At 42.1% G+C, this 24827-nt stretch overlaps 1 protein-coding gene across 1 annotated transcript in view; it reads left to right on the plus strand.

The window, feature by feature from the left end:
• The window catches only part of HERC6 (HECT and RLD domain containing E3 ubiquitin protein ligase family member 6), a 94780-nt gene that overhangs the window by 36573 nt on the left and 33380 nt on the right, over window positions 1-24827 (plus strand). The window contains exons 22-34 of the mRNA XM_039540453.1: window positions 31-133; window positions 591-800; window positions 10139-10423; window positions 12728-12860; window positions 14379-14455; window positions 15930-16151; window positions 17041-17132; window positions 18270-18400; window positions 19270-19427; window positions 21796-21872; window positions 22226-22326; window positions 23264-23323; window positions 24408-24513. Of these exons, the coding sequence (XP_039396387.1) occupies window positions 31-133; window positions 591-800; window positions 10139-10423; window positions 12728-12860; window positions 14379-14455; window positions 15930-16151; window positions 17041-17132; window positions 18270-18400; window positions 19270-19427; window positions 21796-21872; window positions 22226-22326; window positions 23264-23323; window positions 24408-24513 (1755 nt within the window). The remainder of the gene's footprint in view (window positions 1-30; window positions 134-590; window positions 801-10138; window positions 10424-12727; window positions 12861-14378; window positions 14456-15929; window positions 16152-17040; window positions 17133-18269; window positions 18401-19269; window positions 19428-21795; window positions 21873-22225; window positions 22327-23263; window positions 23324-24407; window positions 24514-24827) is intronic.

Genomic DNA, 24827 nt, shown 5'->3' on the forward strand with positions numbered 1-24827 from the left:
TAAACATTTTTCCTTTGTTCCATTTTGAAGAATGCAGTCTACTGGGGAATGTACACTCCATCACACCCCACCATCAAAATGTTCTGGAAGGTTTTCCATGAGCTCACAGTGGCACAGAAGAAGGGCTTTCTCTGTGAGTATCATGTCCACCAACAGAAGAGTTTTTCTCCCAAAAATTCAACTAATGAAAAATCTTTCAAAATAGAGTAGTTACCATGAGCAGAATTGACTCCTCTGGGGTTCTGCAAAGTCTGTCCCGACATGTACAGTGCCCAAAGATTCTGTGCAGTAAAAATGACTTCTGAATGAATGTTTGCAGGATCAAGGCCTTAGACAAAGTCCCTGCAGTTGAGACGCTTACAGTCTATCTGTTTGCCTTTAAAGTGCTAGTCATGCCTGTGGAGCTATATAAATAATTTGAATATCATTCTGAAACTGTACCATTCTGCAAAGCATTATTGGAGATAAGTTTATATGAAATGTGCTATCGTAAATATTCCTCAAATGTCCATCACTTTATAAAAGGTAACTTGAAATACATACTTCTAACTCTTCTTCCAGCTGAAATCTAATTCTGTTCTGCTCTGTAGTGTTTCTCACAGGAAGCGACCGGATCCCTGTAATGGGAATGGACTGTATAAAGATAAAATTCAACCCACACATGACTATGTCTGAAGATCACATCCCTGAAGCACAGACCTGCTATCACATCCTGATCCTCCCACAGTATTCTACAATAGAAAAACTCCGGGAGAAGCTGCTTCTAGCAATCGAGAACAATCGGGGGTTTGGCAAAAATTGAGTCACAAATATGCACAACATGCCTCAGAAACAGAAATGCTCTCTAGTCTCTTGATCCTGGATTCCTTCCTCCAAAATTCCCATTGGAATCAGGCCAGTCGTACAGTCTCTTCCCCATACAGGAGAAAAACTTTGGAATAATTTGAACACCACTTACAAAAATGGGTTTGTTTGTTTTTGTGTTAAATCTTCAGGGGCAGTTCCCAAACACCCTTGTTCAAGAGTGTCAGAATTATTTAGGGTCTCACTAATGTGAAGAAACAGATTAAACCCAAATAATATCTGTATAAGTTTAATGGTTTGACTAAGCCTCAGCAAAGCAGAAAAATGTAGAGCATAACTTAAAATAGGGTTTATAACAGAAACTGTGGCATGCTGTACTGCCAATCTAAAACTGTAGTGCTATAGGATGAGAATTTAACTGCCATATATTGAAAGCATCTAACCAACACACTATATTAAATTACTGCTATGTCACTTAAATCTCATATTAAAAAAATTCTCTGACCATTCAGCGCATACATTTTGTATTAGAAACTCCATAAAATATTGTCTTGAAGTATATGAGAAGAATAGAGAGTAGTTGTATATGTTACGATCAAGTATTATTAACCCTGCATTGTATTAAAAGACAACTTCAAAAAATATATATAAAATATGAGTGTCGAAGGAATTATTTTCTTAGTTTTCAACCTAATACAAAATTATAGCCTGTCTACTGCACCCAGCAGATCAAACAGCGAGTTCCAGTTTATAACCTTAACTTTAGTTTGTCAAATTTCACTAGCTTCATGACAACTCTGCCAGTTATTGAAGCAATTTTGACCTGCTCTTTTTTTGGTAGCGTCTTAAGGGTCAAAATTGCCTGGCCGCATTTTGATGTTAGCAACTTGCAAACACTATTCAATACAATGTAGTAAGAGTGACATTGCATGTAAAAAGAACAGGAGTACTTGTGGCACCTTGGAGACTAACAAATTTATTTCAGCATGAGCTTTCGTGAGCTACAGCTCACTTCATTGCATGTAAATGATTCTGACCTATTTGGTGGTTGGGTGAGCAGGGTGAAAAGAATGTTAATGAAGAAAATACATTTGATGGGATAAAGTTCTGTAATTTGTGCAATAATGGTGTTTCTACTATATTTAGATAAAGACAATGTAAACTTTTAGGTCTACATTATATCACTGATGTTTAAGTAGAACTCCCCATTGAAATCAATGAGATCTACTTAGAAAGCAATTGCATTACATGGCCTTTTTTTTTTTTCTTGGTATTTAGCAGCACAGAAGTCTGATTTCCTTGGCCTGTGTGTAGTTTGCTAATGAAAGTCACGTCAAATAAAATTGTAACCCATTTTTATTTCCTTCATTCTTCACATTGTCTTTATTAGTAAGGAAGTCAATCATCTGGGCCTGTAGGCATTTCTCTAGCGAAAAAAAGGATTGAATGACCTGACTGTATTGTATGCATGATGGACATCTGAGGAAGGGACCTGGGGAAAAATAAAGGGATTAGTAATGGAAGAGAATATAAAGGAGAGTAGAGGTAGTCACACTTCCTGCTTGGGCCCAGACTCAGCAAGACATTTAAGCACCTGCCTGACTTTAATCACGAGTACCCTCATTTATTTCCACTCACGTAGTTGCTTAGAAATGATGCAGGAGGCTTAGTAAAAAGTTTGCAGTTTGACAAGATCTTGAACTTCTAGAAATAATGAACAACGTCATATTGCGGATGCACAAATGGCAGTTTTCGATGGTGTATAATTAAGTGAAATAGATACATTTTCACAGAAAAAGGTACATCACGTCTGCTACATCTGTTAACTGCTCCCTACCCTGAGGACCAAGAACTGTTTAAAAGAAAAAGCAGGACAACTCAATATTCACATATTGTTCATTGACCTCATTCCTGCAAGTGGATGAACTGTTTTTGATCAGACTTTTCAAAAAAGTTCAACCTGAGACAGACACAAAGCACGAAAAATTTACACCCTAAAGGTTAAAGATTATCTTCTGGAAACTGGGAGTTATAACATTATAGTGTTAAGTGAACCTTATCTATAGGCATTACTACTGTGCTGCTTGTAATCTTAGAAGTTTAATAGTCAACACAACATTCTCTTTGTTTGTGGCATTTTCTGATGGGGGAGAGACAACTGTTAAAAATTGCTCTTCACTGGACTGAGGCTGAGAATCCGTGGGCGAATGCATCCTTCATAAACTGCAACTCCAGGGCTGAGGGGTGGAGGTGGGGAGAAATGCAACTTCAGATGGATGAGAGAAACTTCTGAGTTACATCACATACCCACACACACACACTTCTTCCCTCAAACCTTGTTCTCTGGCCTGGTCTGGTTTCTGAACAGTGTTAGAGAAACAACTCAAAAACAGCATTGGTTTGAGTGTTCTGCTCTGGCCCAGGGGCTGTATTTTCAAGTCTCTGCCATCTTTCAGAAGTTGCCTCGGGCAGAGAACAGGTGTCAGTGAAGTAAGGCTGGAAGTTTTCATCCATCAGAATGTTCATCTTGAGGGGTTCACTTGACTTGTAGAGAAGATGACTGCCTGACTCCAGATATCCTAAATCTCCATACACTAATCCTCGTCAATTAAGGGCTCCCAGGTATCTAGACAATAACTTTCTGTCAGAAATGTATTAACTAAACAAGGGGGACCCTTTTTGTTGTGTTTTATGGATCCTGTTAGGACAAATAGAAACACCAAATGAGCCAAGCCTGAGTCTCCAAAGAAAGACGGCTGAGGAAACGAAGCAGTCTCTCTCGCACAACTCGGCAGCTCTGAGGGACTTTCGAACTACCATATTTGATCTTTATCTCAAGATATATATGAGCTCTCTAAAGATCCAGGAGAAGTGAAAGCTTGTTTCACCTATTTAGAAAACGAACTATGAAAAACTGGCATAGAACTGAAGGAAGTTAAAACAGAGAACGTTTCCTTAAGGCAAAGACTAACCAGTCTTGAGGCGAAACAAGAAGATCTTGAAAACCGATCATGCAGGAATAATTTGTGGTTACTGGGCATCTCTGGAGGGCTGGAAGGAAAAACATGATTCGCTTTCTCCAGAACATGCTCTCTGAGGTAATGGGATTGGGTCCCATTTTGCCTCCCCTAGAGATTGGAAGTGCCTATCAAGTGTTAGGAGCCAGAAGGAGAGAGAACAATAATAACTCCAGACCCATCATCATTAAATTGGTAAGATTTAATGACAAAGTTAAGCTGATGTCTGCTGCTAGGCAAAAAGGAACTCAAGTATAAGGATTTTAAATTTTCTTTGTATCCAGACTTCTCTGCAAATTTAACTAAGAAGACAGCAGCATTTAATGGCATCAAATGAGCTCTCTCGGGGTCAGGTATTAAATACAGCCTCAAATAGACTGTGATCTTCATAACAAAGTTGACAAACTCTGTGAAATACTTCAATATCCCATTGGATGCTTGGCAAAGACTACAGAAGTCAAAACTAGATCTCGCTAACAGCATGATCTTGGCACATGTAGGTATTTTGGTAAATATAGGTATAATTCTGGCAGATTCTTAATTTGTATTGTGTATGGGGGAAGGGAGGATCAGTGCAGGCATGCACTGCTAGAATCTGGACATGTCCATATTGGAAATCTGCGATGTTACAGGGATGGAGGATTGTATGGGGTGTTGTTTTTGTTTTATGGAGAGGCACTTGGAGGCTGTGAGTCTATTGGGCATCAACCAGCAGCTGAACAATCACTGATTTTTCATGAGCCCTATTTAAAGTTTTGTTCCTGGAATGCACAGTGGCTTAATGAACTCTCCAAGAGATGCAAAACTTTGAGGCACTTAAAATCAAATGGATGTCTCATAGTTTTCCTTCAAGAGACCCATTTAAGGAATGAAGATGCAGACAGAATTAAAAAACTGAGTGGGAAGATGAATATCACTCCTTTTTCAACTCCAGATGAAGGGAAGTAGTGATATTAATCCACAAGAACCTAATTTTTCAATATATTCTGTCATGAGTGGCTCCAGAGGGCAGATACATCATAATTGAAGGCATTTTCAATGCTAAGAGATTTTTGGGGAGTGTATATAATCCTACTGGTGAGAATGCACCCTTTATCGCAGAAAAAAATGACATTATTTCCAACAGAACTGATGTCCCAGTGGTACCAGGAGGAGATTGGAATGGTGTCATAGCTGATATTGTAGATAAATCTCTGTATTCTAAGCAAAAATCTCAGGCCTTTGCAAGCTATCCATTATCCCTGCTGAAAGATAGTGGACTAATGGATGTTTGGAGTCTGAAGCATCCTAGAAAGGATAACTACACATTTCTCTATGGTTCATACCTCCTATTCCAGATTAGATTTTTTTATATCATCTAAGGTACTAGCTTGTAGAGGTGTAAATCAGTAATATCATCTCTGATCATGCTCCAATTTGTGTTCATATAGATATTGGTTATAGTGCTACAAGATGCTCAAGATAGAAGTTAAACACACATCTGCTTAGAGACCCTACATTTCTTTAGATGATTGAAACCTCCATTACAAACTTGTTAAAAGAAAATACAAATACTGTCTCCTCTCCTACAAATTTATGGGATGTACCATAAAAGAAATATGGGAGGAGCTAAACATCTCCTTTTCCTCTGACAGGTGGGATAATATCTGGCACAATATATGAGAGCATCCAGTTCTCTGTTTTTGCATTTCTTTCAGAACAACATTTTAATTAGCTATTACTGGACTCCGGGGCAACTGCATAAAGTTGTCCTCACCCTGCATAAGTAACTGCTGGAGATGTGACAAGCAAACCTGTCTCATACATTCTTTGAATGTCAAAGTATATCTACATTTTGGAAGAAAGAGTGTGGGTCTCTATCTAAGATGACTGGGGTAGGGGTTTACCCTACTTCAAGCCTCTGTGTTTGGGACATTCTAGAAAATCTACCTGTTCCCAGGATGGCAGGAAACAGGATTGCTGCAGCACTTTAGAGAGGCCAAAAGAGTCAGTTTACAAAAATGGAAATCTGCTATTCCCCCAACATTCTCTGATTGGCTGACAGCTAACTAACACCATCCTCCTGGGAAAACTGACAATCTATGGAGATACAAGAACCAACTGTCAAGACACTTGGTCTTTCATGGGAGTGTTACAAACTGTTTCCAGGTACATTGGGTTTCTGAAGCTTCTCCTTTTTGCGGGGTGGGTAGGGTGGTTAGGGAATTATTTTTCTTATAACACTTAGGCCAGGAGTATTTATGAATAGTTCATACTGTGTTATTGTTAAATCCATACTCCTGCTGTGTTTTCTTTGTCATTGTATTTGAATATGGCTGTATGGATCTGTTAAAACTTCTGAAAGATGAAAAAAATAAGAACATAAGAACATAAGAAAGGCCATACTGGGTCAGACCAAAGGTCCATCTAGCCCAGTATCTGTTTACTGACAGTGGCCAATGCCAGGTGCCCCAGAGGGAGTGAATCTAACAGGCAATGATCAAGTGATCTCTCTCCTGCCATCCATCTCCATCCTCTGACAAACAGAGGCTAGGGACACCATTCTTACCCAAATAAGAATGTTCATCTTCTCATCCCTGCTCCAGGGGATGCTGTTTGTGAGGCATGAGAGAAATGCCCAGAAATTAAGAACATAAGAACATAAGAACATAAGAAAGGCCGTACCGGGTAAGACCAAAGGTCAATCTAGCCCAGTATCTGTCTACCGACAGTGGCCAATGCCAGGTGCCCCTGAGGGAGTGAACCTAACAGGCAATGATCAAGTGATCTCTCTCCTGCCATCCATCTCCATCCTCTGACGAACAGAGGCTAGGGACACCATTCTTACCCATCCTGGCTAATAGCCATTTATGGACTTAGCCACCATGAATTTATCCAGTCCCCTTTTAAACATTGTTATAGTCCTAGCCTTCACAACCTCCTCAGGTAAGGAGTTCCACAAGTTGACTGTGCGCTGCGTGAAGAAGAACTTCCTTTTATTTGTTTTAAACCTGCTGCCTATTAATTTCATTTGGTGACCCCTAGTTCTTGTATTATGGGAATAAGTAAATAACTTTTCCTTATCCACTTTCTCAACATCACTCATGATTTTATATACCTCTATCATGTCCCCCCTTAGTCTCCTCTTTTCCAAACTGAAGAGTCCTAGCCTCTTTAATCTTTCCTCATATGGGACCCTCTCTAAACCCCTTTCTGAACCTTTTCTAGTGCTAGAATATCTTTTTGAGGTGAGGAGACCACATCTGTACACAGTATTCGAGATGTGGGCGTACCATGGATTTATATAAGGGCAATAATATATTCTCAGTCTTATTCTCTATCCCCTTTTAATTATTCCTAACATCCTGTTTGCTTTTTGACCGCCTCTGCACACTGCGTGGACATCTTCAGAGAACTATCCACGATAACTCCAAGATCTTTTTCCTGACTCGTTGTAGCTAAATTAGCCCCCATCATGTTGTATGTATAGTTGGGGTTATTTTTTCCAATGTGCATTACTTTACATTTATCCACATTAAATTTCATTTGCCATTTTGTTGCCCAATCACTTAGTTTTGTGAGATCTTTTTGAAGTTCTTCACAATCTGCTTTGGTCTTAACTATCTTGAGTAGTTTAGTGTCATCTGCAAACTTTGCCACCTCACTGTTTAACCCTTTCTCCAGATCATTTATGAATAAATTGAATAGGATTGGTCCTAGGACTGACCCTTGGGGAACACCACTATTTACCCTCTCCATTCTGAGAATTTACCATTAATTCCTACCCTTTGTTCCCTGTCCTTTAACCAGTTCTCAATCCATGAAAGGACCTTCCCTTTTATCCCATGACAGCTTAATTTACATAAGAGCCTTTGGTGAGGGACCTTGTCAAAGGCTTTCTGGAAATCTAAGTACACTATGTCTACCGGATCCCCCTTGTCCACATGTTTGTTGACCTCTTCAAAGAACTCTAATAGATTAGTAAGACACGATTTCCCTTTACAGAAACCATGTTGACTATTGCTCAAGAGTTTATGTTTTTCTATGTGTCTGACAATTTTATTCTTTACTATTGTTTCAACTAATTTGCCCGGTACCGACGTTAGACTTACCGGTCTGTAATTGCCAGGATCACCCCTAGAGCCCTTTTTAAATATTGGCGTTACATTAGCTAACTTCCAGTCATTGGGTACAAGCCGATTTAAAGGACAGGTTACAAACCTTGGTTAATAGTTCCAACTTCACATTTGAGTTCTTTCAGAACTCTTGGGTGAATGCCATCTGGTCCCGGTGACTTGTTAATGTTGAGTTTATCAATTAATTCCAAAACCTCCTCTAGTGACACTTCAATCTGTGACAGTTCCTCAGATTTGTCACCTACAAAAGCCAGCTCAGGTTTGGGAATCTCCTAACATCCTCAGCCGTGAAGACTGAAGCAAAGAATCCATTTAGTTTCTCCGCAATGACTTTATCATCTTTAAGCGCTCCTTTGTATTTTCATCGTCAAGGGGCCCCACTGGTTGTTTAGCAGGCTTCCTGCTTCTGATGTACTTAAAAAACATTTTGTTATTACCTTTGGAGTTTTTGGCTAGCCGTTCTTCAAACTCCTCTTTGGCTTTTCTTATTACACTCTTGCACTTAAGTTGGCAGTGTTTGTGCTCCTTTCTATTTGCCTCACTGGGATTTGACTTCCACTTTTTAAAGGAAGTCTTTTTATCTCTCACTGCTTCTTTTACATGGTTGTTAAGCCACGGTGGCTCTTTTTTAGTTCTTTTACTGTTTTTCTTAATTTGGGGTATACATTGAAGTTGGGCCTCTATTATGGTGTCTTTAAAAAGGGCCCATGCAACTTGCAGGGATTTCACTTTAGTCACTGTACCTTTTAACTTTTGTCTAACTAACCCCCTCATTTCTGTATAGTTCCCCCTTTTGAAATTAAAGGCCACAGTGTTGGGCAGTTGAGATGTTCTTCCCACCACAGGGATGTTGAATGCTATTGTATTATGGTCACTATTTCCAAGCGGTCCTGCTATAGTTACCTCTTGGACCAGCTCCTGCGCTCCACTCAGGATTAAATCTAGAGTCGCCTCTCCCTTGTGGGTTCCGTACCAGCTGCTCCATGAAGCAGTCATTTAAAGTATCGAGAAATTTTATCTCTGCATTTCGTCCTGAAGTGAAATGTTCCCAGTCAATATGGGGATAATTGAAATCCCCCACTATTATTGGGTTCTTAATTTTGATAGCCTCTCTAATTTCCCTTAGCATTTCATCATCACTATTACTGTCCTGGTCAGGTGGTCGATAATAGATCCCTACTGTTATATTTTTACTAGAGCATGAAATTTCTATCCATAGAGACTCTATGGAACCTGTGGATTCGCCTAAGATTTTTACTTCATTTGAATCTACACTTTCTTTAACATATAGTGCCACTCCTCCCCCTGCACGGCCTGTTCTGTCCTTCCGATATATTTTGTACCCCGGAATGATTGTGTCCCATTGATTGGTCTCAGTCCACCAGGTTTCTGTGATGCCTATTATATCTATATCCTCCTTGCACCAGACACATAGAAATGATGCTTTTCTTATGGTTGTTTTAACTGAAAGGAAAGGGGAGCGATAAATACTATCGATGTAATGTCCAAATTTACAGCAGGGTGGTCCGAAAGGGCTGCATTTTCTGACACAATGCAGGTCACTGAGTCGTTGCCATAACAGATTGGTTGTCTCTGCTGGAGATAATGAATTGGATCCGCTCAGTCACCCAGCTAAAGAAACTCTGGCTCAAGTTTTTATTGCACAACAATGGAAGAAGCTCTGCGTTTTTCTCTTTTCATGGACTGATGCCTTTAAATCCCTGCCCTTTGCTGCCTGTGTGTGTGACGAGCAGGTTTCACTTCCCTCCCCGCTAAGCAGAGGGCTCGGGAAAGCAGCACACTTTCGATTTCCTGCAGGGACACACCTCCTGGCTCTCTCCCTTTCACAGCAGGCAGAAGGGCGGAGCTGTTGTGGAGATTTAAACCTGTAGCCTCCTCCCTTCTCTTCACCAACATTCACACCGAAGGCGGCATCGGACCAGAGCTTCAGTCATACAAGGAACTTTTTTATGAGCTAAAAAAATCCCTAGGCTGCCCGGTTCTGTTTTTCTTCTGCAAATCTTTAAAGAGTAAAAACCCTTTTCTCTCTCCAATTACTGCCACAAGCAAAAGCTGAGAGACAGACGTAGCCTTTCCAACGTGGATCCCAGTGGACTTTGTGTTTATCAGCTGGTTTTTGCTGCATCTGGAGCTGTTTCCACAATACCGTGTGTCGGGGCTGGCTTTCTGTGGAGTGCTGAACGCAGCTGGAGAATAAGAGCAAATCTAACAAAATGCCAAGGGGCTGCCAGACAGGCAGGCAACAGAGCAACAGCCAAACGCGTTTATTGTCACCACCTCCTCAACCAGCAGCGGTAGCATCCTCCTCGTTGCTGCTGTTCCCAAAACCAAACTGCCACCCCAACTTCTTCAAGAAGCACCCGCAAGAAATCTGCCAGATCAACTGCAAAGAGAGCTCCCTAGCGGTCGTGGAGAAAAATGGGAGCGTTCTCGTTTTTGACAAAGAGGGTGAACACAGAAAACCCGGTGAGTATTTGTTTTTCAACCCCAAGGACCAGGTTGTGATCTGGTGTAAACTGACATAGCTCCAGAGATTTCATAGCTTTCCAGCAGCCTAGAATCTGGACCAGTAGATGAACATTTTCTTTTTTGTTGTCGTACCCAAATCCAACCCCCTCATTTAGAGTTAAATGTGTGATAGAAATTGAAGGTGCCTCTGCTGTGATTCTGTAATACACTATTTTAACAGTGCGTATGTTTATAGTCTTCCTCTTTAAAATAAACTTATCACAGGAGACCAAAGTAATTTAGGACTTAGGTTGATTTTTCACAGGAAACTCCAAGTAGTTTGTGATTTGCCTACTCTTGCTGTTCAGAAGTCCAATTCCCCAGTCCCTGCTGCCACTCTTATTTCTGTCTTATCACTTACTTCTCTTCTCACTACAGCAGTTTCCTTTCTCTGTGTACCAAGTTCCAGTTTCGGTTTCCATTCCAGAGTGTTACTCAGGGGCCTGTCAGGCTGCCTGTCACTCTACAGCTGCCAGGAAATAATGGGTGAAGTGCAGGAGGTCACTTCTGCACTGCAGACGCCTCCTGATTGCTGGAGGAATAGCCCTTTCTCTCCGAAAAATGGGGATTTTGTTGTTATTACAGACACTTGACTCTCCTTGACTTCTCAGTGATCTGAGTGCCTTGGGCACGTAAATGTAAGCCCTGATGACTGGCTTCATGTTGATTTAGTTTAAGATACATTTGAATGAGAGGATCATAACTGATGGAGCAGTAATGCCTACATGATAAGGCAAATGAAGGCATGGATTAGTAAAATGGTGTCAAGATCTGTTGCACACTTACAGGTATCTGAGATTCTGTTATATACTGTGAATGTTAAAGCTGCTGCGCTAAAGCCCAATTTTAGATAAAAACTATTGACTTTGTTAGGGTCCCGGGATAATCATCTTCCCCTTTTCACCCTTCTGGGTGGGTTTCTTTGGAAACAAACAAACACGGATTCCTGTGTGCAGGAGTCCAAGTCTAATAAGAATGGAGTTCAAGGGATTTAGTGGGGACACTCCTATTTTGGTAATGGAATAGAGTCTGTGAGAAGAGGACCTACAGCAGGGGTCGGCAACCTTTCAGAAGTGGTGTGCCGAATCTTCATTTAGTCACTCTAATTTAAGGTTTCGTGTGCCAGTAATACATTTTAATGTTTTTAGAAGGTCTCCTTCTATAAGTCTATAATATAGAACTTAACTATTGTTGTCTGTAAAGTAAATAAGGTTTTTAAAATGTTTAAGAAACTTCATTTAAAATTAAATTAAAATGCAGAGCCCCCTGGACTGGTGGCCAGGACCTGGGCAGTGTGAGTGCCACTGAAAATCAGCTCACATGCCGCCTTCGGCACCCATGTCATAGGTTGCCTACCCCTGACCTATAGGCTAGAAAAATCGAATTTAAAGGGACTGTGGTTAATTTTTGCCTCCCTTTTTGATACTATTGAAGAAGAAGAGGAGTTACAAAATCTAAGCTGACTAGAAAGGCTTTGATGATTTCTTTTGTTGTTGCACTAATACAGGTTTTTATTTATGGATGTAACCATTTTCCTGCAGGATGGTGAACCCCAGCAGGCATGAGATCCAGACAGACAGCTCGGCTATATACAACCATGAAACTGACTAGTTTGTTTTCCATTATCTAGACTGAGGGATGTGCAATAAAGACAAACAGCCAGAAAAAACAGTGGCAAGCAAATTAGAGTGCTTTAAAACTCCTTCATTTGTGATAATCTGCTGGGCTGACTTTCAGAAGAACTGAGCACTCGCAGCTCTTGCTGAAGGAGATCTGGGTGCTCAGCACCTCTGAAAATCAGCTCATCATTTATTATTAGCCATGCCACATTCCACTGCATTCGGGAGACGAGAAGCAAAGTGGACCTGCCGTGGGTTCCATAAGCCACAGAACTGAGCTCTGCAGTGTTTCTTTCTCTATGGGGTGTTGTGGGAAGGCTGGGGAAGTTGGAGAGGCAGGGACGGTGGGTGTACAAACTGCACGGCTGCCCTAGAACACACCACTACACGGAGCGGGGAGGAGTAAGGTTCGACCATTACTGAAACCTATGGCCCACGCTACCTACTCCATCCAGGTCATCTGGGTGCTCTGCATGCCACCTAGGAGAGAACTGTGTGCCTGAGAGTGGCCACATACCAGTAAATGCATATGTGCAAAGCTTTGTGCTGAGGATCATTAACATAGCGTGACGTTGCTGGGTAGCTTTTAATATGTTCAGTGTCTCAAAATGATGGTGGGTTTCTGTCTTGATTTACTCTGCAGAATGCGTGAATTCCGGAAAGGACAGGAGGGTGCATTCCTTGGACTGTGGAGCAGCTCATATGCTTATTCTCTCCTCGGATGGAAAGCTTTCTGAGCACAGCATTTCAGCCACAGCTAATAAGTCGGAGATGAGGTGGGAAATGTCTCAGGGGATGGTGATGATGGTTAGAGAGCGAGACCAGTGTTTGGTGAATACCAAGTTCAGAGAGTGACCGAAAACGGGGGGAAGTTGGTCCAGAGCTGGGGATCCAATAATGAACTTAAGCAGAGAAAGATCTGGACTGAAGTAGCCCAAAATAAGGGTTAGGGATTGAGAGGAGAGGGGCCAGTTTAGCAGGAAATGCGGGGCCCGGTGTAACTGACAGCCAGCTGGAGAGTGCAGGGAGAGAGAAGAAGGATGGAATGGTCTTCAGAGGAAAATAGATGAGGGAGGTCCTGAAATAATAACAGGGCAGGAGAAGGAACCCATCCATCACTGTTGTCCTGGCCACTGGGAAAGGAAGTAGGGAATGGTAGAACACCTCAACCCCGATATATAACACAAATTCGGATATAACGCAGTAAAGCAGCACTCCAGGGGGGCAGGGCTGTGCGCTCTGGTGGATCAGAGCAAGTTCAATATAACGTGACTTCACCTATAACGCGGTAAGATTTTTTGGCTCCCGAGGACAGCGTTATATTGGGGTAGAGGTGTAGTACGCCAATGGTGCACAGTGGCAGAGACTGAAGTAGAAGGGTATTTGGGGATATGTTTCCCTTTTGCCTAGGGAAGAAAGAGTTTGTTTTTCAACCAAAGAAAACATGGGTCTAAAATGTAAGTTAGGGGGTAGCTTTGTTGATACAGAAAGTATGGTCAATGCCCTGAAAGACCAACTGCGCTGGAACGAGGCTTGAGCGTCACCGGAAGGGATGCGCGACCCCAAGCTGACTCCTGTGATTACACTGTAGTGCACTGAGCATGTTTGAGGATAGCAGTACTTACAAGCAGCATATGAGTGCCTGCCTATTTCTCCTAAGGATGACAGAAAAGTGCATCCTACAGCAGTGGACTGAGAGTTGCTCCTGTTATAAAGGAGGGGGGTGGAGCAGAGTCAGGTTTGGAGCCTACTTTGTTTTTTGTAACTCAGCAAGAAATAGACGATTGAGGATTGTTAATGGTACCAGACGAAATGGACTATCTGAGTACCAGATTCCCTTAGCATCAAGCAGTACCGTATTCCATCAGCCCCACTGGTCTCAATGGGACTACTTGTGGAGTAGAGGTACCGCTCAGTGTGGTGAGAGTGGGAGAACTGGGCCCAAAGTGACCATGTAGCATCTGACTGAACTGTATTAATTGACTCATATCAGTACACTGCCATCACCTGTGTGATGTATTCTGTAACCTTGCCCCAGTCAGAGTTTAAAAACTATGTAACTATGAGGCCTGATCCTACTCTAGCTCACATTGGTCTAAATCTGGATCAGCTCAGGTGAAGCCAATGGAACTACACCTGGGCAGAAGCAGGGTGAGTAAGGTTAGAATCGAGACTGTACAACATGCTGAAAGTGGTAGAACAGGATAAAAATAGATTCTCAGGCAGGCTCTTGTTGGATTTAGATTAGAATCATTTATGTTGGATTCACAGCACTTCGTGTGTGTTTTTTCCAGACTGCTGAAAGAATTAAGAGACAAATACATTGTCCAGATCGCATGTGGGGACCATCATTCCATGGCACTGTCTAAAGGTATTCTCTTTGCTTAGCTTTCCTCTAAATTATTAAATTGGAGTATTGCAACCCTCTCCTCAGGAGCTAAAATTTTAAGCATCACAATTAGTTACTGAATTATTATGAAAGGGTAAATACTGGATAGGAAACTGTTTTCACAAGGGCCAGAGAGGAAGGGTGATCCAATGGTTAGGGCGGTAGTCTGCAACTCAGGAGACCTAGGCTCAATTCCCTATTCTGCCAGAAAAAACTTGAGCAAAACTCTGAGTCTCTCTCTGTGCCTCCGTTTCCCCATCTGTAACTTAGGAGCAATAGTTACCCTCAATAGTTGCCCTCCTCAAAGGAGTGTTGATGATAAATACATGATACTGGGATGTGCTCTAATACTATGTAATGTAATAATACCTAATAATATAGATAGATATAATTTCTCACTATATATAATGTATATGTCTTGTCTTGTGCTCTTCTCTGACTGTGCATGCTCGTTTGGTTTTCTCCAAATGACAGTGTGTGTTCATTTAACATTAGATGAAAGAGCATGGGGCTGTTGTCATACCACTTCCTATCAGATTTCTTCCTGTCACTTGTTCCTGGAAATAATAAAAAAAAGCTCCTACTCTGAGTCATAATTAATTCTTCATATTAAAATTGTGTGAATCATTTATTTATTTCTATAAATGTCAAAATTATTAATTAGGGTTTTTCACTTTTTAAAATATTGAATGTATAGAAGTGCCACTTTTCCATTAAAATTGTTTAAGAAGGCTACTCGTGTCTCTGATGGGGCTATTCCAGAGCAGAGATTACAGGATTGGATCCTTAGTAGATAGCAGAGGGCGGCTACATCTAGTAGACTAAGCCTGGGGCTGAGAGGCAGGAGATGCTTGGTTTATTCCTGACTCTGCCAGTGAGTCGCTGTGTGCCCTTGGACAAGTTACTTAACTTTATTCTCGCTCTTTCCACGTGTGTAAAATGGAGCTGATAAAGTGCTTTGAGATCTATGGATGAAAGGTCTGAATTGCAGATTGGCAGGGAGGGTTACGACCCATCACAACTTTAGGGCACACTCATGATTTTCACAAGTCAGAACCAGATCCAGCGAGTCCTGAATTGATTTAATGTCCCCATTGTGGAAACGCTGCTTTTTTACTGCCTGACCCCTTCTCCGCATGTGATGACATCATTCGATAATGTGATGATGCAACATAATCCTGCACTGATAAAACATTCTGGAGCAAAGGTAGAGAAGGCTGGTTTGGGACCACCTCCTCCAGCTGCTCCCAAGGCTAACCTCGCTGTGGGCCCCTGAAAGCCAGAGCTGAGGCGTCCGGGATCTCTGCCATTACTGAGTATTAACTGGGGTCTCGATTCATATATAAAGAAGTTAGGCTCAATCTTCGGGTCGCTGGTGTGAAAGTAAGAGGGCCCATTAGGTGGAAACCTGTATGTTTGAAACTGTGATGGTTTTTTTTCTCTTTCATGTGTTAAGGAGGTGAGCTTTTTACCTGGGGACAGAACTCGCATGGTCAGCTTGGAGTGGGGAACCAGACTCCCTTTACCGACAAACCACAACTGGTGCAGGAGCTCAGAGGCATCCCGCTGGCTCAGATTGCTGCAGGAGGAACTCACAGCCTTGTCCTGTCGCTCTCAGGAGCTGTTTACTCGTGGGGGAAGAACAATTTTGGACAGCTGGGACTTGGAGATACAGAAAGTAAGGAAAGACACAGAGCAGCATGAAAAGTAAGGCGGGGAGGATATTTTCCTAACAGAGGAGCTTGACACAGACACAGAAACTATTAAGGATGCCAACCACTATCAGAGCAATGATGTCTGACAGTGTCTCTGGGAACAGCAAATGCAGATAAATTGGTGTTCCACTTGCTAGTTTGCCCTGATCTGCTACTGCCCATGGAAAAGCCAGCTGGAACAAGGGAGTTTGGTGTTTTACTTCCAGAGGACTAATCAATCATTTTACACTCCCACCCAGATAACATGGGCTCATAAAATGCTCGGGCCTACAAGTTCTCTCCCTGATCGCATTATGCTCTGCCAGTAGTTTGCAGCCTCCCTCCTTCAGTTTTCTGTTTCATAGATTTTATAAATACAAGGTGAGAGAAAATTAGCTGTCCAGATTTGGAAACGTTGGTGGATTTTTAAAGTTAGGATCATAAAATCATATCTAAATATATATATGGCCTGATTTTCAGAGGTACTGAACACCCACAAATCCCACAAAAGTCAATGGGAACTACAGGTGCTCGGCACCTTTGAAAATCAGGCTACTTTATCTAGGTGCATAAATATGGATGTAAAAGCTTAATTTAAGGACCTCGGGTCTGAATATTGGCCCAGGTTTTATTCTTAGTTCTCACTACATAAATATGTAAAACAACCAAATAAACAAACTTGCCAGGGTATTATGAAGCATTCTGCATTGTAATGGAATGTAAATAAGCCTTGTAAGCAAGTTCTATATACAGGAAAAAGGCTTCTTTTTTTTTTTTAAGAAGTAATTCCAAGGATGGTTATAAGTATTTTCCTAGACCTTTATTTGCTTTAGATTTACCAATGTCATCAATCTACATTGTTTTTCTTTTCAGACAAATATTACCCTTCATACATTACAGCCCTAGAACATAAGAAGACTGTGTATATCTCGTGTGGTGCAGAGCACACTGCCGTTCTCTCACAGGTTTGGTTGAATTTGAATTCATTCACTTCACAGAACACAAGGGAAGTTGAGCCCAACAGAGATGATACACTAACTAGTAGAGTGTTGATTCCCTGCAAGGGCAATATTTACATTTATGGGAATGTGAAGCTGGCCCCTGGCAGTTGCTAACTGAGTTTTATAGGACCATAGTCTACTTAAATTCCTGCAGAACTTTAAATGAGTTGTTGTTCTCATTCAGCCGTGGGTTATCAAAGAACCAAAGGGACATTCCAGTAGTGTCTGGCAGAAGCTGAAACTTTCAACCCAAGTACATGGAGACTGGATGTCTCAAGGCAATGTTAACAACACGCAGTTCAACTGTCAATGATGACCAAACATTATTACTTTTTGATGGTTTTTATAGTGTCCTCATGACTGAGAACAACAACAACTTATTTACTAAGTTTACTCACACGAGTAAAGCCCTTAAGCAATAGGACTATTCTCAGGAGCAGGGGCGGCTCCAGGCACCAGCGCTCCAAGCGCGTGCCTGGGGCGGCAAGCCGCGGGGGGTGCTCTGCCGGTCGCTGCTAGGGCGGCGGGCAGGGTGCCTTCGGCGGCTTGCCTGCGGAGGGTCCACTGGTCCCGCGGCTTCGGTGGACTTCCCGCAGGCGTGCCTGCGGAGAGTCCGCTGGTCCCGCAGCTTCCAGCAGAAAGACAGCTTGGGGCGGCAAAATGTCTAGAGCCACCCCTGCTCAGGAGTAAAGTTACTCACATGTATAGGTAATGCAGGATCAGGCGTTATATTAGCATTATTCAATTTGTATTTGCATCACCCATTCCCTGATCTATGGTCTGTAGCATGTTCTGACTTATATGTAGTGTAGTTGTAGCTCAGGATATTAGAGAGACAAGGTGGATGAGGTAACATCTTCTGTTGGACCAGCTTCTCAGAAGCTTCTCTCTTTTGCCAGCAGAAGTTGGTCCAACATAAGCAATTACCTCACCCACCTTGTCTCTCTAATGTCTTATCTGGATAATCAACAGGACTATCCACATGAGTGAAGTTGTGTCAGCATTCGCGGGATCTGGTCCATAGTTGGCAATTACCATTTTTTAATAGTTTGTGCTGTTTTGAGATTACATGACCCTCATGTCTGTCTGTTCCTCTCCAAGGATGGGCTGGTGTGTACCTTTGGAGCTGGAGATTATGGGCAGCTTGGTCACAACTCCACCCGGAATGAGCTGACACCTCGTATTGTGGCTGAGCTGTTTGGAGCAAGGGTGTCTCAGATAGCATGCGGAAGGTAGGAAATGGCAATGTCCTTGAAGCTTTAAAATGACAAGGAGATAACTTTGCGAAGCTTTTGGGACACACGGGAGGATGTTAGGAAAAGAAATCTCGGACTCACTTTTTTCAGATCCCCTTATTTTAATGGCTCGCAGCTGATAGACTATTGACCAGACACACGTTTTATTTATGAACTTTTCCACACACAGACCCTGCCCTCCATTGAGCTTCATGAGGACAAAGTCCCGCTCCAATGGCATGAGCAGATTTAAAAATCATACTGTAGCCATAATCCCTGGCTGCTCTCACCAGGTGATGAAGAATACATACATGTATCAAACAGAAAAAGACCATCAAATTACCTAACAGGGACGAAATCTACCAAAATTTCCAGTCAATCCCTGTACAACATGGGAAAATGGGTGTTACTGAGCAGTTACACTCTAACTGTGAATGATGGAAACTATGAAATTATATTCAGTCATTAACAGCCTGATACAATGTCCACTGAATCAACAGAAAATCTCCTGTTGACTCCTGTGGGCTTTGGATCAGACCTAAAACCATGGAAAATATTTATGCTTGCCAAATGGAAAAATATCAATGCAGAACACTATTGTTTGTAATTCTCACTGGTTCAAAATTAGAAAATAAAAAGCTATCTGGAAGCAGCGGAACCGTGTTCATTTAACTAAAGATGCACACATTGTTCTTTCCGTTCTCCATGCTTATTGTAAGGAATGCCCTACAAATTTGACTGGAAGGCTTCTGTAGCATGGTTCTCAGTAACTTTAATGGGAAGCTCCCCCATGTACTGCTCTGAAAATGTGCCTGTGTGTATTATCCTAAGTTGTCTTACGTTGTCCATTTTCCTTCTCTGAACAGATGGCACACGCTTGTCTATGTCCCCTCCTTGGGAAAAGTCTATTCATTTGGTTGTGGAGCAGAAGGGCAGCTGGGCAATCGTGACACATCTAATCAGTTGATACCACTGCCTGTCGAATTACCTTCAGACTGGGTGAATGGTGGAAAACTCAACCAGGGTAATTTGCACGGTAGATCTTTACGAGCTGTACTTTGTTATTTTAGGTCCAAACTAGGGAGGAGTTTGTTTTTTAAAATGAAAAACACGTTTTGTTTAAGGAGTGGAGTGACAAGAGTGAGGGAGAGAGAGGGCTGGAAACAAGGAGACTTGTGCCTAAACATTGGACAGCCTGAAAGCAATTGAGATGATTGACCTTACAAACACTTGAGAAGAGCTAAGTAGATATTTGTGTGGGGAACCTCCTGCCAGGATAAAGTCACTAACTGCTATCTTCTCCTTCAAATTGGGCAAACTCATGAGAATCACACTCACTTCCAAAGGCAAAACTTGCCATCTTTCTCCCTAGCCTGAATAAATGAGTGGTTTCCCTGATGACTAATGTACTAGAGGACTCTGGGGGAAAACATTCCGGCAGAGTTGCTTTGCCTGAAGCAACAGTTACCCTGGTATCTTCTTTACCTCTCGGCCTGATGTCTAAATAAGCTGTCACCGGGTAACTGTCCCCTCTAAGGGGAGTTGGGGGCCAACCACACCTGTGCCACCATAATTAATTAGCTGCTTCCCACCCTGAGGGGGCAGGACTAAGGAGAGGTCAAGTGATAGATTAGTGAACACCTGGTCCTTTTAAAAGGGCTGTGTGAGATCTGGCTGAGTTGGAACCACAGGGAGTCGACACCTGAGGAAGGCCCTGAACTGAGGTTTGGAGGGAAATGGTACTCCAGGGGAGCAAGTCTAGGGGCCGCGTGCTCTACCCCAGAGGCAGCTATATTCTCAAACGTTAGCCCAGCAAGGGGCTGGGAATGGGGCCAGGAGGGCATTGCTGAAGGGAAGCCCTGCAGGGCAGAAGCCCTTTTGCTTTTTTGGGAGTTTTTAGTTTGGACTTTTGCTACCCTGGAACAAGTGAGGTTTGTTTGTCACTTGGCCAGAAAGTTAAGCCACATCTCCATCACAGCCAGGTGCCTGGAAAGCCAAGGACACCACCTTTGGGAAGGAACCTGAGGCAGGGAGTGCTGGCTACACCACAGCGAGCCAGCAGGGGGTGTTACTGAGCAGCCATGTCATTGATGTTAAGGGTCAACTGTGGATTCTGGTATTTCTCCTCTTCAGGCAATGTGCTGCAGGCTACTCTTACTGCTGTGCTGTTCAATCTATTTAATTGTCTCAGTTGCCTCTTCTATGATGCAATGCAATTGTAGAAAGAACATCATGCCTTTAAAGGGTTGCTTAATAGCTACTTACATCATTGTACCTATTGGTGTTTAGCTAGATGTGCTGTGCATTCTCATTCGCTGGATTTTTTTTTTAATTAAGTCATTTTAAATTACTTCACACCTTATTCTGAAACTCAGATTTAAACCTCTTCAATTAGTCTTGTCCATGAGGCACTGACTGAGTCTAGTAATGTTAGAGACGTGGAAACCAAGCTAGTGAAGAGCCATTGAGTCTGGTACCAAACTCAATTTTAATGAATAGGACAGCACACCCTGGCCATAACTAGGCAGTTCTTCAGAAGATTATAGCAATAGTTTTTCACTGTTGCCCTCCATGCTCCTAGGTTTGTAGCTGTATGGGACATCTGGGATACATCCAGATCTCTCTCATATATTGGGTAAACATGCAGTGATATTGAGGGCAGATCAAAATTAGCTTCTTATTCCTTTTTTATATTCCCTTATTTTAAAAAAGTACCATATTACGAAGTGACAGTTGGAAACTGTTATATCACACTTTTCTAACAACAAAGTAAGTACAAATAACGAAGGAAGATATGGAAAATAATGAGGAACGCTAGCTAGATACCACCACAAGAACTGTACAGTAAGCAACTAAGGAAACAGACTCCCCCTTTATGGGCTTATTATAACCTTAAGGTGACTCAGGTTAACCTGCAGTGGGCAGGCTTTACCCCTCTCAGAAATGGGGTTCCTCTGGGTTTTGTATTTAGGAGACTCTGACTTTCCTTGGGTCTCTTCAGGCTTGATAACCACTAGAATCCCACTCTTCTGTGGAAGAAGCTCTGCCTCTGTGTTGCAGATCTGGAACTAAGACCTTCCATGAACTAGAGACAAACAGAGCTCTCCACAGCTGGCTTCTTCCTGCCAACCAGAAGATGCAGGAACTTGCATGCTGCTTTTAGATTGGCCAGCCACCCTCTTCCAGTGTCCCCACGCTGCTGGCTGATCCCATCAGAGATACGTTTACTGTTTTCACCATGATAAATAAATGTTATATAGAATCACTTCTGAGGCTGGGAGCTTTTGATTAGTTTTTAAGGTTTGTTTTTATATGCCTTGTCCAGGCACTGAACTTTCTAAAGATAAGGGATTGTTCTTTGGCTCATGCTTTTCTTCTTTATCCCTTCACAGGAAACAGTACCTCTGAAAAGGTGATTAAAATTATTGCGGGAGGAAACCAAAGCATTGTGCTTTGCTTGAAGAAAAAGGTATGCAAAGTATCTGGTATGTTTTTAACTATGTGGTTCATGGCCAAGGCTTCTGTTTTGCTGCTGTTGAGCTACATATGAATTTGGATTTGCCATCTAGACCCATGATAGGTTTTTCTTCCAAAATCACAGCACGCTCCCCACCTCCCTCCATCCCTACACTGAGCCCAAATTGTGTCAGAAAAGCAAATCTTGCTCACTCTCATGACATCATTTCTGTATTTTATGCTTGTGGTATTGTCTACTGATTGGAAGGCCATTTGTTCACTCCCAGTTTGGCTGTGATCCTAGCTAACCAGAGTCTCCTCTACTGGGCTTCTAACCTCATTAACATTCTTGCCCCTTGTATACAGAATCCATATGTTACTTTGAATGGAACTGCCATAGCAGAAGACAAGGAGGTGGATAAATGGATTTCTAATTCGGATCCTAAACAGTGGGAGACTATAAAGAAGTAAGTCAGCTCCCCGGTGGGTTTTTCCATTAATACTGTAAATGCTAAATGTTCAAAACACTGTATTTTCTTGGTAATGTTCTTCCCTTTCAAAAAATCTTGTCAGGAATGTAATTAAAAGGACTATGGCAGAGACGCAGAACTGGCTATTTGCTTGTTTGCTGTTTTGAGACTCAGTCCAGCAACACTTTACTGCGTCTTTGCTCAGGCAAAACTCACATTAATGAAACAAGGGCTCTGGTGTTTTGGCCCTTGGTCACCATTTTCTTGCAAAAAGATGGAAGTGGACATTTCACAAGTACAGAGGTTGAGACGCTCCGGCCAGCTTTAGGAGTGTATCCTCCTCTTATTGCAAATATATACATGCCACTAGTGTTACTGGGAGTTAAGAGCGCACATCCAGGGGGAGACTTAACCCCAAAGCGTGGTGGCCTTAAAACAAAAGAGCCTGATGCAAAGTCCATTGAGAAGCTTGGCTGGAATTTTCAGAAGGACTCAGCATGCACAATTGGTGCCCAATTTTCAGAAATGCTCAGCTCTCTTTTAGGCACAGAAATAAGTGGGCAGATTTTCATCATAACTTGGTACATTGCGATGCTGAACACTTCTGAAAATCTCGCCTTTTTGAGGTGCCTGAAAGGGAGCTGACTTTCTTTCGGGAAGTCTGGCCCCAATTATGCATGCTGAGTACTTCAAAAACCGGCTCTTTTGAAAATCTATCCTCACATGGCTAATTTGGATCTCAGTGATTTTCCAAGTGTTTTTAATCTAAGGTAAGTGGTAAGGAAAGTGGCATTTAGAACAGCTGGCATCTTTAAATCACAGACAGTTTGTACGCATCTTTGCTGTTTACTCAGACTGACTAGCTGTTGCTGCTGTTTTTGTTGGAATGATTAATTCTGGGTTGTTGGGTTTTTTTGTTCTTTTAAATTAACAGGACTATTTGGCTGATCTTTTCATCTGAGGCTTGTGTCAATGGAAGTTTCTTGGACAAAAGGTAGAGTGCACTAATTTGAAAACAAAATAGTACATCAGCTGTGTATAAATTGGTCAGAAAGTAGCTACATTACAATGAATGTAGAGATTGATAGGATTATCTGGATTTGTAAAATACAAGCTTATAGAATTTTTTTTCAAGGGAAGGCCATAATTCTCCTCTGATCCACATAACAGATCTTGGCCAAGATTTTAAAAAATGAGTGCCTAAAATTAAGCTTCGAAATTCACATTTAGGCACTTAAATAAGTGGCCTGATTTTCAAAGGTGCTGAGCAAACCCAGGTCCCATTGAGGTCAATGGGAACAAAGGTGCTCAGCACTCTTGCAAAATCTAATCTCTTTGTTGCCTAAATATGGACATGGGGGTAGGGCTGGCTCCAGGGTTTTTGCCACCCCACCATGCCGCTTTCTTCTTTGGCAGCAATTCGGCAGCAGGTCCTTCCCTCCGAGAGGGACTGAGGGACCCGCCGCTGAAGAGCCCGACTTGCCATCCCTTCCTCTTGGCCACCCCAAGCACCTGCTTGCTGAGCTGGTGCCTGGAGCCGGCCCTGCGTGGGGGCCAAGATTTAGAACTCTGCTCTCCTTGCATGCTCCCATCTCCCACTAATGTAGAGAGGGCAAAGGATCTGAGTGGAGGTTTATCACGTGGATGTGAGAAAAGCACTTTACCCAAAATGAAGATCGGCCAGGTTTGTCACATATTAACATTTACTGTTAATAAACTTACATTTATATAGCATCTTATACCCAGAAGGATTCCAAATCATTTCACAAATGTTACTTTACCCAGCACTGAAATGCAACCACTTGTAGGGTGGAATATGGCAAGCAGCTGATTAACAACACACAGCCACGCTATGTGAGAGTTTAGAATAGGGAGTATGGAATATCATTCAACTGATGCTGCAGTGAGAATTTCTTGGTAGGCAGAATATAATTATAGTAATTGGAATTAGGGTTAAGCATTTCTCAGAATGTACATTCCCTTCACACCCAAGGAGTGTTAAAATGCTTCAAAGTTTAGCCAGTAATACACAGCAGAAGAGCAGATCTTTCACATCCCTGATTTTTCTTCCCTTCCAGTAGAGACAAACATTTCAGAACCTCCAAAGAAATCTCAGGTGTGGATATGTCAGCAGTGCTTCTTTTTTATGAGAAGATGAACAAGAAACCAAAAGTCTTCCAGGAGGTAAGAAGTGGTGTAGAAATGATACTTGCTACACTGATACCCAGTAGCTTTGGATCATCCCATTTTTTTTTCACAAAGGGATGCTGACAAAATGTAGGTCTGGGTTTTTCAAGTGCTTTATAGACTCTACCATAAACAGGAAAAAACCAAATCTACTGCCTCTCAGAGCTGCTTCCAGTGGAGCAGAGAGAGTTTAGTTTGTGGTTCTTTCTTTGTATTAAATTAGAAGTTGCTAAGATATTATGGCGATGAAGGCCATGTAATGACTGAGGTTCACGTAATGTTTTCATGGTTGTTTTGTTTTGTTTTTTGGT

The sequence above is a fragment of the Mauremys reevesii genome, linkage group 5 (assembly GCF_016161935.1).
Source record: "Mauremys reevesii isolate NIE-2019 linkage group 5, ASM1616193v1, whole genome shotgun sequence".
Lineage (NCBI taxonomy): Eukaryota > Metazoa > Chordata > Testudines > Geoemydidae > Mauremys > Mauremys reevesii.